Source organism: Ailuropoda melanoleuca, chromosome 6, assembly GCF_002007445.2.
Source record: "Ailuropoda melanoleuca isolate Jingjing chromosome 6, ASM200744v2, whole genome shotgun sequence".
In the NCBI taxonomy this organism is placed as follows: Eukaryota; Metazoa; Chordata; class Mammalia; order Carnivora; family Ursidae; genus Ailuropoda; species Ailuropoda melanoleuca.
In genome coordinates this window covers 71,821,150-71,839,184 of record NC_048223.1, presented here as the reverse complement: position 1 = coordinate 71,839,184, position 18,035 = coordinate 71,821,150, and the positions used below count along the sequence as shown (strand labels likewise).

Sequence of the window (18,035 nt, the reverse complement as noted above, 5' to 3'; positions counted from 1 at the left end):
AAATGCACTAAATGCTCCAATTAAAGACATAGGGTGTGGGAAAGGATAAAAAAAAACAGGACCTATCTATATGCTACCTAAAAGAGACTCATTTTAGACCTACAGACACCTGCAGATTGAAAGTGAGGGGATGGAGAAACATTTAACATGCAAATAGATGTCAAAAGAAAGCTGGAGTAGCAATACTTATATCAGACAAACTAGACTTTATCTATAAAGACTATAACAAGAGACAAAGAGGGGCACTATATAATATTAAAGGGGAGTCCAACAAGAAGATATAACAATTGTAAATATTTATGCACCCAGTATGGGAGCACTCAAGTACATAAAGCAGTTAATGACAATGCTAAAGGAACTAATTGATAATAATACAATAATAGTAAGGGATGTTAACCATCCACTTACATCACTGGACAGATCATCTTAACAAAAAATCAACAAGGAAACTATGGCTTTGAATGACACACTGGACCAGATGGACTTAACAGATACATTCAGAACTTTCCATCCTAAACCAGCAGAATACACATTCTTTTCAAGTACACATGGGACATTCTCCAGAGCAGATCACATATTAGGTCACAAACAGCCTTCAACTAATGCAAAAGATTGAATATCCATGAATCTTTTCTGACCACAATGTTTATGAAACTAGAAATCAACCACAAGAAAAAAATCTAGAAAGAGCACAAATACATGGAGGTTAAATAACATGCTACTAAGTAATGAATGGATCAACCAAGAAATGAGACAGGAGATAGTAAAATACATGGACACAAATGAACATGAAAACACAGTAGTCTAAAACCATAGGGATGCAGCAAAAGTGGTCCTAAGAGGGAAGTATATAGTAATACAGGACTACCTCAAGATGCAAGAGAAATCTCAAATACACAGCCTAACCTTACACCTGAAGGAACTAGAAAAAGAACAACAAATGAAGCCTAAAGCTGGCAGAGGGAAGGAAACAATAAATATTAGAGCAGAAATAAATGATATAGAAACTAAAAAAAAAACCAATAGAACAGATCAATGAAACCAGGAGCTGATTCTTTGAAAAAAATCAATAAAATTGATAACCCTCTAGCCAGACTTATCAAAAAATAAAGTGAAAGGACCCAAATAAATAAAATCACAAACGAGAGAGGAGAAACAACAACCAATACCACAAAAATACAATTATTAAGAGAATAGTATGAAAAACTGTATGCCAACAAATTGGACAACCTAGAAGAAATGGATAAACTCCTAGAAATATAAACTATCAAAACTGAAACAGGAAGAAATAGAAAACTTGAACAGTTCAATAACTAGCAAAGAAATTAGTAATCAAAAAACTCCTAGCAAACAAAATTCCGGGACCAGATGGCTTCACAGGTAAATTCTACAAACATTTAAAGAGTCAATACCTGTTCTCAAACATTCCAACAAATAGAAAAGAAAACTTCCAAATTCGTTCTATGAGGCCAGCATTACCCTGATATCAAAATCAGATAAAGACACCACAAAAGAAAGAGAACTACAGGCCAGTATCTCTGATGAACATAATGCACAAAATCTCAGCAAAAAAATAGCAAACAGAATCCAACAATACATTAAAACAATCATTCACCATGATCAAGTCGGATTTATTCCTGGGCTGCAAAGATGTTTCAGTATTCTCATATCACATTAGTAAAATAAAGAATAAGAAGCATATGATCATTTCAGTAGATGCAGAAAAAGTATTTGACAAAGTACACCACCCATTTTTAATAATAATAATAATAATAATAATAATAATAATAAAAACCCCTCAACAAAGTAGGGATAGTAATAAAGGCTGTATGTGAAAAACTCACAGCTAATAGCATTCTAAATGAGGAAAAACTGAGCACGTTTCCTCTACAATCAGGAACCAGACAGGAATGTCCACTCACCACTTTTATTCAACATAGTACTGGAAGTCCTAGCCAAAGCAATCAGATGACAAAAAGAAATAAAAGACATCCAGATCAGCAAGGAAGAGGTAAAACTTTCACTACTTGCAGATTCTATATATAGGAAACCCAAAAAATTCCCACCAAAAAAACAGCTAGAATGAATAAATGATTCCAGTAAAGTCGCAGGATACATAATTAACACATGCAAATCTGTGGCATTTCTATACACCAATAGTGAAGCAGGAGAAACAGAAATTTAAGAATCATTGCATTTACACCTGCACCAAAACCAAGGATACCTAGGAATAAAGCTAACCAAAAAGGTAAGAGACCTGTACTCTAAAAACTATAAAACACTGATGAAAGAAATTGAAGATGACACAAAGAAATTAACAGACATTCCATGCTCATGGATTGGAAGAACAAATATTGTTAAAATATACTACTGCAGGCAATGTACACATTTAATGCAATCCCTATCAAAATACCAACAGCATTTTTCACAGAGGTAGAATAAACAATCTTAAAATTTGTATAGAACCACAAAAAGCCCCAAATAGCCAAAGCAACCTTGATAAGAAATGCAAAGCTGGAAGCATCATGATTCTGGACTTCAAGTTATATTACAAAGCTGTACTAATCGAAACAGTATGTTACTGGCATAAATATAGACATGTAGATCAATGGAACAGAATAGAAAACCCAGAAATGGACCCACAAATATATGGTCAACTAATCTTCAACAAAGCAGGAAAGAATATCCAATGGAAAAAAGTCTCTTCAACAAATGGTGTTGAGAAAACTGTATAGCCACATGCAGAAGAATAAAACTAGACCACTTCCTTATACCATCACAAAAATAAACTCAAAATGGGTGAAAGACCTAAATATGACACAGGAAACCATCAGTTTTCTAGAGATCAACACAGGTAGGAATCTCTTTGACCTTGGCCATAGCAACTTCTTACTAGACACTTCACTGCAGACAAGAGAAACAAAAGGAAAAATGAACTATTGGGACTTCATCAAAATGAAAACTTCTGCACTGTGAAGGAAATACTCAACAAAACTAAAAGGCAGCTTGTGGAATGGGAGATGGTATTTACAAATGATAAAACTGATAAAATATTCATATCCAAAATATATAAAGAACGTATAAAACTCAACACCCTAAAAACACAATAATCCAATTAAAAATGGGCAGAAGACATGAATAGACATTTTTCTAAAGAAGACATACAGATGGTCAACAGACACGTGAAAAGATGCTCAACGTCACTCATCATTGGGGAAATACAAATCAAAACTACAATGGGATACCACCTCCCACCTGTCAGAATAGCTAAAATCAACAATACAAGAAACAACAGGTGTTGGCGAAGCTGTGGGGAAAGGAGAGCTTTCCTGCACTGTTGTGGGAATGCAAACTGATGCAGCCACTGTGGAAAAGTGTGTGGAAGTTTCTCTAAAAGTAAAAAATAGAACTACCCTATGATCCAGCATTTGCACTAACTGGGTGTTTACCCAAAGATAATCCTTTTAATGTACTGTTGGATCCGATTAGCTAGGATCTTGTTGAGAATTTTGGCATCCATATTCATCAGGGAAATTGGTCTGTAATTCTCCTTTTTGATGGGGTCTTTGCCTGGTTTGGTGATCAAGGTAATAATGGCCTCATAGAATGAGTTCGGTAGTTTTCCTTCTGTTTCTGTTTTTTGAAACAGCTTCGGGAGAATAGGTATTATTTCTTCTTTGAATGTTTGGTAGAATTCCCCGGGGAATCCATCAGGCCCTGGACTCTTGTTTTTGGGGAGGTTTTTGATCACTGCTTCAATCTCTTCATAATTATTCAGTCTGTTTAAATAATCAATTTCTTCCTGTTTCAGTCTTGGTAGTTTATAGGTTTCCAGGAAGTCATCCATTTCTTCCAGGTTGTTTAATTTATTGGCATAAAGCTGTTGATAAAAGTTTCTAATGATCCTTCCTATTTCATTGGTGTTGGTTGTGATCTCTCCCCTTTCGTTCATAATTTTATTAATTTGGGTCCTTTATTCTTTTGAATAAGTCTGGCCTGTGGCCTGTGGCTTATCAATCTTATTTATTCTTTCAAAGAACCAGCTTCTAGTTCTGTTGATCTGCTCTACTGTGCTCCTGGTTTCTAATTCATTGATTTCTGCTCTAATCTTGATCACCTGCCTTCTCGTGCGTGGGTTAGGCCTATTCTGTTCCAGCTCCAGCTTCTTGAAGTGAGAATATAAAAACTGCATTTTAGATTTTTCTGTTCTTTTGAGTTCACTCTGAAATAAATAAATGAAATCTTCAAAGGGCTGCTTCTTGTGCTGGGTGAGTCTGCATGCAGCACTTTTTTTTTTAAGATTGATTTTTTTTTTATTTGAGCTGGGGGAGAGAAAGGAGAGAGGGATTCTCAAGTAGAGACCTCACTGAGTGCTCAGCCCACTGTGGGGCTCAATCTCATGACCCTGAGATCATGACCTGACCTGAAATCGGGTCAGATGCATTAATGACTCAGCCACCGAGGCACTCCACAGAGCTCTTTAAGAGCCATTTCTCAGTTTGCCAAAGCCCTGTGGATCTTGTGGGCATGAGCCCCACTGGTCTTCAAAGCCACTTGTTTTAGGTTTTTCTCAGGTGTTGGTCTTAAATGTTGGCATGCCCGATGTGGTGTACAAACCCTTTAATACTCAGGGAATAGCTGTGGGTTTTGAGTTTTCTCCCAAATGTGGGTTGCCATGCTGGGGATGGGGTTTATGGTGAGATTCTGTCTTAGCCTTTGAGGTTCACCTCTCATTTGCTTGTTGTGAAGTGGTTGCTCAGCCAGTTTTTAGGTTTTTTTCTAGAGGAAATTGTTCCGTATATAGCTGTAGTTTCAGTGTGTCTATGGGAGAATGTGAATTCAGGACCTTCCTACATTGCCATTTTGAACCAAAATCTGAACAGAAAACAATTTTATGAGAAAACACACTGGGAGTGTTTACAGTGCTTACTTTGATGGCAAATTTTTGGCTTAGAGATAATGTTTGCATCTTCTCATTTTTGTCTTGTCTGCCTTGTGATATTTGAAAAAGTAATCAAATAGGACAGAATTTGCAGTTGTTTCCCAGTTCAGAGACCATTTTGATATTCAATTTTGGCAGTTTTAGAACATTCCTATGCTTGTTTGGAGGTCAGATTTATTCACTGGGCTTTTTTATTTTACATTTGAATTTTGTATTAAGGGGAAAATAGTAACACAGGGTAAATTTAATGTTCACAAATTATTGGGGCTTCTTTGCTTATTTTAAATTTAATCTCAAAAGTTCGAAGAAGTAAAATCTAGAAATGCTAAAATCTCTTCAATTAATTCTGCTTCCTTTCCCAACTTATCTTCAACTGAGAGATCATTTATTTTGAGACATAGTCAACATAATGAGATTGCAATGCACTGAACTAATGAGAAAATCTCAAGAGGTCTATTTCAGTGATCAAGCACAGTGGCCTATTGGAATGAAAAATCCTCAAATAAATTCAACATCTAATTTTTTAAAAGTAAAATCTAAACCTCACTTTAATCACTGTCTTATTTTTATCTTTTGCACGTCAGCTTTATCTGCAAGGTAGAATTATTGCTTTTACTCTTTAGCATCTTTAAGTATATATATATGGGCAGAGAGAGATGGGGTATGTTTAATCGGGATCTAACCTAAAGTACACTACAGAAACTTTTTGACCTCTCCTTGACAATTATTTGTTGTTTTATGGGGAAAAAAATCTACTTAAATAAATGAACCATCACAGTTTGAGAACTTTGAGCTATTTAGTATCAATAAATGAAGAGTGTAAGTCTTGATAATGAAAAGTCAAGCTTTAAAGTCTCCTCTTTACACAAACTGATTTTTTTTTTTTAAAGATTTTATTTATTTATTCGACAGAGATAGAGACAGCCAGCGAGAGAGGGAACACAAGCAGGGGGAGTGGGAGAGGAAGAAGCAGGCTCATAGCGTAGGAGCCTGATGTGGGGCTCGATCCCACAACGCCGGGATCACGCCCTGAGCCGAAGGCAGACGCTTAACCGCTGTGCCACCCAGGCGCCCCGACACAAACTGATTTTTTATAGAAATATTTTGTGGTGATGTATTGTTGCTGGATTGTCTCCCTTTCTTCTTTGGCTATGGACATATTACTTGGTTTTCATGTTTTTTTAATTTTTTTAAATTAAGAAAAAAAATTTTTAAAGATTTTATTTACTTATGACAGAGAGAGACACAGTGAGAGAGGGAACACCAGCAGGGGGAGTGGGAGAGGGAGAAGCAGGCTTCCCGCTGAGCAGGGAGCCCAATGTGGGGCTCGATCCTAGGACCCTGGGATCATGACCTGAGCCGAAGGCAGATGCTTAATGACTGAGCCAGCCAGGTGTCCCTTTTTTTTTTTTTTGAAGACTTAGTTTATATTAATTGTCAGTAAAATTAAATTGTTTAGAATATTAGATTTGGTATTTTGATTTGAATGTAGTGAGAAGGGACGAAGAAATGGGCAAGGCACAGAAATAGTCATACAACATGATAAATAGTTAATATAAAAGTCATTACAATTATGTCAAGAGAAATTTGTTTACTGTGCTATAAAAAGGGGAAAATGAGCAGACTTTGGCTTTGCTTAAACTGATGGATAGAATCTGTTCCCATTGAAGGCTCTGAGGACTTGTCCTTCCATTTGAAGCCCAATTGGAATCTCTTCACGTCTTCTACGTGGCCTCAGTCCATCAGTTGGTATAACTAGTTTTTTTCTGTTCTACCACATGTTGCTTTTCTCTCTCTCTTTTTTCGTACTCTGGTTACTACTTTGCCTTGTGATAGAGTTAGTGGTATTATAGAAGAGCACAAACGCTGTAGTAAAAACCCAGTTTAGACTCTCTGAGTCTCAGTGTAGTCATTTGTAGACCGGGGAGAGAATTGGGATTAAATTGGAAAGCACACAGTACCTGGCTCTGAGCAGGCACTCAATACATGTCAGTGTCTTTCCCACTTCTGAGTTTTGTGTCTAGTTCTTTCGTAGTTTATAAGTTCCTTTAGGGCAGGACACGTGTTTTATATTCATAGTACCTTGTGCATAGTAGTTCTACAAGATTATTTGTTGAATTTAATTTACTGTAGTGCTGCGGGAGCTTAGCACTGTTATTTTCCATTTCTTTTTCCTCTGTCACCTTGGATTGAGATAAACATGTTGCTTTCCTGAAATTGAGGATTTAATTCAGTAGAATGCCATTATAACATGACTTATTCCATAGAGTTTGAATAGTAAGTTCAAATCATTTCCCTGGAAACTTAATAATATTCTATAAAATCTTATTAGCTTGTCTCATAACATCATAGTCTGTGGAATTCTGGTGTGTTTAAGATGGGGAAGTCTTTATCTGTAGAAATCTGTCTACAGGCACGCAGTGAGAATATGGGAAATAAATGACATAAAGAGAGAGCAAATGCAAATGTCATTGCAAGTGACATTACTTGACATTTTCAATCACTCATCTTCCAAAGTATGTTCTAATTTACTAAAATAAACCAAGAATTGAATTTCTTGTGAGCTTCCCTTGCTTAATTAATTATTAGCCACAGAACGATATTCTGTGATCCACTGCAATTTGTCTCCTTTGTGTTTATCTAGTATCTGACTTAAAAATGAACAGAAGCATTCTGATTCAGCAGAACTGATTTTATAACTCATCTGCCTTATAGAGCAGAAATGAATAAATGTTTGCCGAACGTGCTACATATGCTTCGATCACCAAAATGTTAGTTTTCTTTCCTTCTCAAAATACAAGATCTGAGAGATCTTCCTGGCTGAAGTTTGTGGGGTGCTTATTTTGCATAGATATTTCCATAGAGGCAAGCAACTACCTTTATATATATATATTTGTTTCCGTGATTGGAATGTGAGAGCTCTTTTAATACTTCCTTATTATGATTTGAAATTACACATTCATCACAATTTTTCTTTAGAAGCAGCAGTATATGCTAAAGCACAGGTTTTTTTTTTTTTTAAGCAGAGTATGCTCTTTTGTTGTAATAAGGACTAAACACACTTCCCATTCATGCAATAATGTTGGTTGTACTTATGATACAGTTTCTAATTCTTTATAATCAGTCTTTCTTATTTCATTGAAAGACGATTAGCATTTGCTCTCTCTGGATTATGAAAGAGAGAAACTGAGGCTCAGTCTGGACTATTTCTCTGTTTTAGCTAGTTAGGCGTTTGAGAAAAATGTACTGCTATCCTAATGATCTACTTTTGTTTTCAATTTCAGTTTCAAAGAACATTTGAGTCTCTCAAAAATGTTTCCAATAAATCTGACCTTCAGAAAACCTACCAGAAGCTTGGGAAGGAGCTGGAAAATCTGGATTATTTAGCCTTCAAACGTCAGCAGGTAGGAGTCAGAACTCTCCTTGGTGGAGGGAGATGAACACTTTATGCTTCCTGCCATCCTGCCTGTCAGGTTTTAGTGGATCTGGGGAGACTTATCTTCTAATGTTTAGGGCAGAAATAGGTTGTGCTGTGCTGTGCTGACCTGCTGTGTTCATACGGCTTCCTGAAGCATTCATCGTGGTCCTTGCTTTTAATGTGCAGTTTGGGGGTTTCTGCATGTGTCCTTATACCTTTCTTATAGAAAACTCCTACTGGTTTGTTAAGCTATAACTACCCTTTGACTAAGGATGCCTCAATGTCATAAAGGAAACCTCTGTGATGGCTTGGCCTGATGGCTTTTATATTTGATAGGGGGATACTTGAGGAGAAAAATCACCTGATGACCAGGAAAAGGATGTGGATGTACACACAAAATTAAGGGAAAGAATCATGAATATGTCAAAGGTTGATAAGAGTCAACCTTTAGTTTTCTTGTTTGATCTCTGAAAATTAGGGGAATTTTGCTAATTGTTTAAGGGGGAAGGAAAATATACAAATGCAAGGCTTTCAGCCTCCTTGTATAGACCTCCAAATAAATTCAGAGCCAAAATCTTTTATAGAGTTGCTTTCAGAATTAGTATTTTTAAAAAATATTAGTAACCATTAAATTTTGTGTTTGTGAGATGCTGCCGCAGTACCTAGCTAGCTGATTTTCCCAAGCTGAGCTTCACCAATTTCTTCACAACCACTAGGTGTCAGGGTTGTCAAACTTGTACCTGATTGAATGTTTATTCCGATCAGAATGGCCAGATAGACGTTTAAATTAGGTTGCATGAAATTCGGGAATGTGTTCAATGATGGAGAGTGCCTAGAAAAATGACTAAGTGGCTGATTCGCATGGCCAGGCACTGAGTCCATTATTTAAGTCTTTCCTGTTAGTGTGGTGAAAGGTGTGACTCTTGCCATTTCCTAATTCAGATTTTGGGCCTTTTGGATGGAGTTTTCAAAGCTGGGCTTTTTTTAGTTACACCTTATGAAGTTACTGTGGTATGGTATGGAAATATTGACTTGAAAAGAGAATTATGTTCTAGGATTTTGCTTTATCACCAGCATTACATGGGCATTTAGCCTTCCCATTGCCCTATTTTCCTGCGAGTTATATTTATTTTGTAGAATGTTCTAGGGTAAATGGAGTATCTCTGCATGTACTTTAATTTATATGAAAAAAGACACAATATCCATTTAAATTTTACTTACTTATTGTAAAATTAGTGTTGGCTTACATATTAGCGCATGTAAAGGTCATAGTTACATAGAGCTATACAGGAATCTCACAGATGGTGCTACTTAAAATTCACACCGTAAGTCACTGCTCTGGCCTATGCAATTTTTAGTGCAGTTTTGTTTCCAAGAGCCATATTTTACCACTGAGGGGTATTTGAATTGGCAGGCAGTAGTCACTGTCCTCTTCTCTCATCCTTTCTTATTAGCACATTTTCATTGATTAGATTCTTGCATTAGCTAATTGTGAACTTGGAAAAATGTGAATGCTTCAAGGGCAGAAGGGCCGGACTCTGCCTGAATGGCGTTGAGGACAGACAAGTAAATTGCATGTGTGTATGAGGAAAAGATGGGAACATGGGGTGTAAATGTATGTTCACTTATGTATATATAAATCATATTTACTGTTTACTAAATGGTGATTATATGTCACATATTATGATTAATACATTTATGGATCAGATCATCAAATATTTATAACAATACAATGGGGATGGTTTATGAGCACCATTTTAAAGTAAGAAAATGGTTAAAAGAGTTAAATAACTTGTCTAAGGTCACTGGGCTAATCAGACATAAAGATGGGCTTCAAATCTAAATCAGTCTGACTCCAGACCTAGGGGTTTCCCAGGTCTCATTCCCCGCACCCCCGCAGGGAGCCAGGCTGAGGGATAGGAAGGTGAGGAGGTCTAGGCATGCAATGTGAAGGCAAGTTTAGGGATGCCAGACCCAGGGCTTAAAGAGACGTTTGAAAGTGGGTACCTGGTGAGAGGCAAAACAGGGCCAGTTCTCTCTCCACCTCTGTTTCTCTAATGCAAATTGTTTAGTATATACAAAAACACAAAAGGCCTTTTGAAATGATATCTTTAGACAGCTAAGAAAATGCATAAAACTTGATCTTCACAATCTTCTGAGTTTTATATCTAGTAACCATGGTTCTAGTGAAATTTATTCACACAATGCTGTGTCTTAAACTCAAAAGGACAAATCCTTATGAAATGAACTTAACTGCACACGTGACATACTGTCAGTCCTTTTGTATTACACAACTCCAGCTCTCCTTATATCTAATGATCATTTTTTTTCTGGAAGAGATGGAAGGGGAATTGGAGGGAAGTGGAAAGACCATGGTAGAGTAGAAAGTCAGAGACTGCAGACTGATGGAAAAAGAGGGAAAGGAACTTGGTGGGATATGATAAGAGGGATCAAGTGAGGGAAATTAAACTGTACATGGTTTTATACTGTGTACCTAGAACTCTTCATTTTATTATCCCACAGCCTGGCTTCCTGAAGGGATATTAAGAATGACACCTGGGAAAATAGTAAACAAAAACATTGATTTTTGAAGAATTTTTTAAAAATTTCAAAATAGAAAAAAAGGGAGGAAAAAAGAGAGGAATACAAGAAGACATAGCAAATGAGGGAGATGGCAGAGAATAGCAAAGACAAATTTTGTTTATTTCCCATTTTGCTTTCAAATGTAGCAGAGCTTCCTAGAAATTTGTAGTATTAACTAAGTTCTGTACCAAAGCCACAGATATTATTGTGAATTAGGATGGGCAGGGTTCAAAGAGTCAGAACATCATCAACTCTTCTCTGACTTGACGGGATTTGCCTTTTATCTCCAATCCTACCCGTTAAAAGGCCTCCAAACCTATTAAACACACACAAGGAAGTTTCTTCTCCTGGAAAAGACTCAGGTCTCTGTAAAATTGCAATTCAGCAAGAAAGATTCTGCCTTATAAGGCAGGATTCTTTGTACTGGAGAATTAGTCATGGTTTGTTCCCTGGTCTAACCGTGTTTATCATTCCTCTTTGTGACAGCACGTAGCTCCATAAGGACAGAGACTGGTCTGTCACCTTCAATGCTGTATTCTCCGCGGTGTTCACAACAGTATCTGACCCATGGCAAATGCTCAATAAATACTTGTTGGTGCTCTTGTTATTTTGAACAAGGAAGCATGCCCGAAATTTTGGTCTCAGATTACAGGCAATTAATATTGATGTATTTTACTATACTTTTAAAATTCAGAAGGGCATTAACCCTTTGGCTTCCTGGATGCCAAAGGTTGACAGATTGCCCCTTGCCTTATTTATTATTTGGATTTTCTCCCAACATTTATAATTTTCCATCCATTTCTTTAAATAAACACAAAATGTTAATGTTACCTTAACTGTGAATTATGGATGACCAGTGGATTGATTATAATTATTTTCTTGGACTCATTCATTAGATTTTATTTTCTGTCCCTTTCTGTGACATTTTAAACATCATTTTGTGAGATTCCCCCCCCCCAGGCCAGAGAGATCCCTAGAGTACTTTGCTCTAGTCTTTTACCTTTCTTTTTTGAAATTATTGTACTTTCTCTCCTAAGTGTGAGCTTAACTATTTCTTTTCTTTCCTTTTCTTTTTCTTTTTTTTTAAGAGTGAGTGCTTATACTCGAACAATTCCTTGGGCTATATTTTAAGTTGGGGCACAAGCGTCTCTCCATTTTCCTACTGTCAAAAAGACTAATGTCGAAAATGGCTTTGGTTGGAAAAGGTGAGAGGAGGCCCTGATAGATGAGGTGATGGGTTTTCCAGGATGAATCAGCCTGAAGTAACCAGATGACAGAGCAAGATTAGCCTGACAATCTGGAGTGTTTTTCAGTTTTTACTATCTGGAGATGCATTCTTGGAGTTTATCTGCTTTGACTGTTCGGTTTTCATCTTCCTGGTTAATGTTACGTAGGAATGGTAATAGTAAGCTTCAGTTATCGTATAGAGCCCAGATTTATTCAAGAGGTTATAAATCAAGAAATTTCCTTGGGGCTTTGGTTTTGTGGAATAAAATAAAATAAAGTTTGATTATCTGTACTCGAATTTAATTCCTTCTTTTCTACCCTTAATACTTATAATAACATTATAAGACACATTCCCTTTTCAGAGGTTTCTGAAGTCCTTTGGTATAAATTAAAGCTGACATTATTGAGTCAAACGCTATGCAGCTTAAAGCACATTTACATGTTGATGTGAAAATATGTAAAATTAAAACACCATACTTCAGATACACATCCATGTTGGAACACATCACATACCCCTGCTCTCCCTCTTGTCTACCTAATCATGCCATGCTATTCTGGCCTTCTGCTCTTTTCACGAGGTTTATAGAACTTGGTATTTAGAGTATGTAGACCTTTTCTATTTGCTTATTTAATTGCTAATCATTTTTTAAAGCAAAATTGAAGTCTAGCCTCCCTCATGACACTTTATTGTATGACCTCTAGTCAATATGTAAACTCTTCTTTCTTTGTCATTTTTAGCTTTTATCCATGTAGTACAATTTAGCATCTTATTGCTTATACACTTATTCTTCAGTAAGTGCAAGTTAGAGAATGGATCTAGTTAGACAGATCTAGTTAGACTGTTTGTACCACCTTGGGCACCATAGTTCTTTTTTTTAAATTTTAGGAAAATAATACCTAACTTATAGCCTATTTTAAGAAAACAATAGATAAAGCATAAAGTACATAAATGCTTTAAATCCTTTAAAGTACATAAAGGAATCAGTATATTAAGAACTCATCACCATGCCTGGCATGTGGTTAGTGTAAGTGACAGTTATTATGATGTTGTTTTGTATTATTCTCATAAGTCATCTTCCACAATGGTAAGTTCCACAAGAATATGCTCTCTATTCTGTACAGTTTTGTACTGCACATAAGTTCAGTGCTGTTCTGAACATATCAGATGGAATGTTTTTGGACATACGTGATGTAGGAGTTGGAGATCTGTGTGACAAAAAACAAAACAAAACAAAAAAACCCCCAAACTACTGATACCTTTTGAGAAAGGAGTTGCATTATTTGCTTCTAATGTGTTTTGTGTTCTCTTGATGGGCAGTAAAATTAAGGTCATGAGTATTGTACCATGGCGATCTGTGGTAGAAGTAAGGTCTTAGACCCAGTGTTCTGTTAAATCCCAACTCATGTAATAATTACATTTTATGTACCTAAACTTTCCTCTTGGTTCCAGGTGGTAGTGCTCAGCACAATATTGTTCTCTCTTTAATGATGATGTTCAGGAATGAACTACTGCTTTTTTCTTTCACTGAGCTGAGTGAATTAATCCCTTCAGAGAACTCCCAAACCAGAAGGGTATATAATACTTTGTAGGATAAGAATTGCATTTAAAATGACTCCTTATCAATGAGGAAAAATAGAAATAAATTAGAAAAAATTTATTTAGAAAGAATGACTATAGGTTAACACCCTTGCATTGAAAAATAAAATTCCGGATGGATAATGATTGACCACGTAGAGAATAATCCTAGGCTCACCTTGGAATTCGAGAACTCTGAGGACACAAGACAACCATGTCAGGCTCCTTTGAAATCAATGCTTAGCAAAACAGAACTGGAAAGTGTTAGGCTCATTGTTGTTGTACTCTAGCGTGTAGAGATGTGGAAGTTGATGAATTCCAGTAGTAGTCTTCAGCAGTGTAAAGACTATGGCAATAAAAATGTTATAGGTCATCTAGGATAAGGGGATATGCAATGATACTGCACTGGAAGTTGCTTATCTGTAGGGACAGTATGATATAGAACTAACTTCCTATTGCATTAACACTAAAATGGAGTTTGTAAATATATTTTACTTAAACGTTAAAAAAAGAAAGTACCTATGCACTTGGTATTATTCAGATGTAGTTAAGGAAGAGTGTAATTGGGAGCTAAATGAGCATTAACAGTAGGTGTTAAGCTTCTAGAACAATAGTTCTAGAAACAGACTCACTTCAATGGTTTTTGCTAGATGAAATATGTTAATAGCTCAATTGAGAGAAGATCCTTCCTTTACTTGTTCTGTAATTAATCCAACTCTCTTGAAAGAGTTCTGATTGAATTACTCCTTTTAAGAGTAAGTCAACCAAAGACTGCTACATTAAAATTTTCATGTCTGCCTTAGATGGTATTCTGTTTCTTACTTGCCCAATGAAATAAAATGATTATTTATGCCATTTATAAAACTGTTTCTGAAGATTCCAAAGCATTTCAGACATTATTTAAAAATTCATTGCACAGGTATTAAAAATGTTGAATTATAAAACTGTGCTGCACCAAAGTTCAAATCAACCCCAACCTGTTTTATTCTATCCACTACAGGTGCAATTCCATTTTTATTCAGTTGCACACAGTTTATCTCACAGAAAAAAAAAAGATGGCATTACATTTATTCTTCACTTTTCTGGTACAGAGAGAGAAGAAGGTTGGATATATCATTCAAGGTCATTCCAAGTCAGTAACATATTCAGAATTAATATTCACATTTCTTAATTTCTAGCTTATTGCCATAGCCATCTAACCATTTTCACTACTTCATAAACTGCAGATTTTTATAGGGTAATTTCTTCTTCTATAGTTATAGTCTGAAGTTAAAAAACCTTATGGACTTTTATGTAAGAACCTCATCCTTCATTTAAAAGCAAATAATCAAAATGATGCATATTATATATTGGTTCTCCTTCTAAAATTTGATTTCCACATTGGGAATAATTAATAGTCATGACAAGTAGGTGTCTTCTAATTAATTAGTAGAGTACAAATATGGAAACATCTTATAAATTCCAAGGTTTGCTATTCTATTTCCATCTGTTGTCTCTGGGGTTCCATTTATTGGTGGCACTTAGGTAGAAAGCTGTTGAATCAGGCATATACTAGCTGATTTTCATGCACCAGAGAAGATTTATTAATTTTTTACAAGGTTGTTTGCTATGATAGTTTGCGTCATGGGCAGCTTATAGCTACTTTATAGTGGGGATGCTTATTGAAATAGTTAATGCTTTGTTATGGGTTGTTTTCAGAATTTACAAGCTGATAGGAATTTTAGGGTGCTAAAAAAACTTTAGTGTTTGCATCAATATGGCACTTATTTGTGCATGTCTGATATTAATATACCTAAGCCCATAAGATTGTCAATAAAATTTGGTCATTGATGAGGAAATAAAGTCCTAAAAGAGTTAACTCTGAAAAGATATCTTCTCTAGTCTGTTTTGTAGCTTGAAAATGATCTGCGTGTGCAAAGAGGATATATTTTCATTCCAAGGACATGAGCTGTGGTGGCATATGATGCACTAAAGAAGGCATACAAGAATCAGAACTTTAAACCAAGGAGTCTTTGGAATTCATCTAACCCAAGTATTTTATTTTAGAGATGAGAAAAATGAGGCCCATGGAGATATCCCGTACAAGGCTACACACTTGCTAATAGCAGAACAGGGACAGTAACCGGGAGTAACATTTTCTTTGGTTCTTTTGTGAGTCCTTTAGCCTAAGTCAGCATATGTGTATTGATCCTTCGATATCTCTGGTTTGTATACTGAATATAGATATGGATACTTTTCTTTTTAAAGGAGGTTTTTTTTTAATTAAAGATTTCATTTATTTATTTGATAGAGAGAGATGCAGCCAGTGAGAGAGGGAACACAAGCAGGGGGAGTGGGAGAGGAAGAAGCAGGCTCCCAGCAGAGGAACCTGATGTGGGACTCAATCCCAGGACTCTGGGATCATGCCCTGGGCCGAAGGCAGACGCTTAATGACAGCCACCAAGGTGCCCCTAGATATGGATACTTTTAACATCGAAATTTATGTGCATACTGTTAGATATTGAGATGCCTATAAATGCGGGTCATTCAGTAGTGCCATTTTTTTTAAAAAGAAAAGACAATGCAGTAATATTACAATATTTTAGAAGAGGTAGGAATTATAAGCATCGTCTAATTCAATCACTTCAATTCACAAATAATACAGAAAACATCATTTTGTTCTTTTATTGCAGAAGAATTTTGATTTCTTTGACAATTTCTAGATTCTGTGTTCTCCAAGCCAATGCCCTCTAAACCAGTGCTTCCCAAACTTGATTTTATTTTTAAAGACTTTATTTATTTATTTGTCAGAGAGAGAGAGAGCACAAGCAGGGGGAGCAGCAGGTAGAGGGAGAAGCAGGCTCCCCACTGAGCAAGGAGTCCGATGCGGGGCTAGATCCCAGGACCCTGGGATCATGACCTGAGCCGAGGGCAGACGCTTAACCGACTGAGTCACCCAGGTGTCCCTCAAGCTTTATTATGCATACAAATCACTTGGGAAATTTTATTAAAATAGACATTTTGATTCAGTAGGTTTGGAGTAAGACAGGAGAGTCAAACAAGCTCCTAAGTGATGCTGGTGCTGCCGATCTACGGACCATAGTCTAGTATGAAGGGAGTTTAAATAATAAATTGCAGGGAGTATTATTCCTAGTTGTATCGCAGAAGCCTAATACAATCCCCGGAACGTAGTAAGTTCATAGTAAGTATTTTGGATTTGGGTGATGATAATAGTAAGCATTTTGTCTATGTGTAGGACATAGAAGGTATTGCCATCCTTCACTCTAATATCCTTTTCACACATTTTATACCTTACTTTGGTGTTTTTCTGTCATGTGAAAGGACCTGCTTGTATATGTAAATACTGTGTTTTTGTAGATTACGTATTTCAGCAGTTGTAGAAGTTGTTCTTTGCACATCTTTGCCTCAAGTGAAAGGATAGATTGAACATGAGAACAATTGAGTCTAAGGTACAAGGAACTGAAGAAGAGTTAAGAAAATAGTGTTTTAGCCCTGCAGTGTCCACTGTGACTTGGCCAAACTGACCATGGAACTAGCTGGTATTAGCAGCATTTGTTCCAGAAAAGCAAGCTCAGTCAAATACTTACTATAGCCCTGATGAAAGTTATAATCTCAAACAATCAAACAATTGTGTGTCTAAGTTGTACATCACTACCTGTGCATGCAATCAGAAAACATTACAATGGCTGTTACTGCATCCTTGTCAGGTGAAAAGATTACTGCTACAGCCATAGCTCTCTGTGTTAATAGTAGAGCTGGGAGTGCGCCTAAAGTGCTACTGGCTAAAATTCAAAGGAAGTGTTGATGTTGCTAAGATGAGGCCAACTGTTGTGCTGACGGTAGAGCTTTCAACATGCACAAACCAATCATGCAGCCTTTTGTAGACGTTAAATTGTTTGTTTGTGAGGGGCTGATTGCCTAAGGGCTAATTTAATAGATAATGAGAAATTCAGTTTATTCCTTTGTTTTTTTTAAAAAGCATACTTGATTTTTGCTCTCCGAAGTACCATATTTGGACAGTTTCAAGTTGTCTATTTAGGAGGAAGCTAATCAGCTTTTATGTTTTTTTCTCATGCTGCAAATGTGACAGCAGTAGAATCACATACTGAAATACATCTAGGTAAGGGGAACTGCCACCAGAAGATGGAGCAACATGGCTGGTTTGCTCTATATCTTGATCAGTGATTTTGCTCTATATCTTGATCAGTGATTTACAATGGTATATGTATGCTGAGGTTTTCTTCCATACACTCTGGTTTGAAATGACTATATATATATATATATATATT

At 36.3% G+C, this 18,035-nt stretch overlaps 1 protein-coding gene across 3 annotated transcripts in view; it reads left to right on the top strand.

The window, feature by feature from the left end:
• Nucleotides 1-18,035, top strand: part of CTNNA3 (catenin alpha 3) — a 1,722,523-nt gene that overhangs the window by 231,283 nt on the left and 1,473,205 nt on the right. For all 3 annotated transcript variants that reach the window (XM_034662590.1, XM_034662589.1, XM_034662591.1), the window contains one exon: nt 8,227-8,346. In XM_034662590.1, coding sequence (XP_034518481.1) covers nt 8,227-8,346 — 120 coding nt within the window. The remainder of the gene's footprint in view (nt 1-8,226; nt 8,347-18,035) is intronic.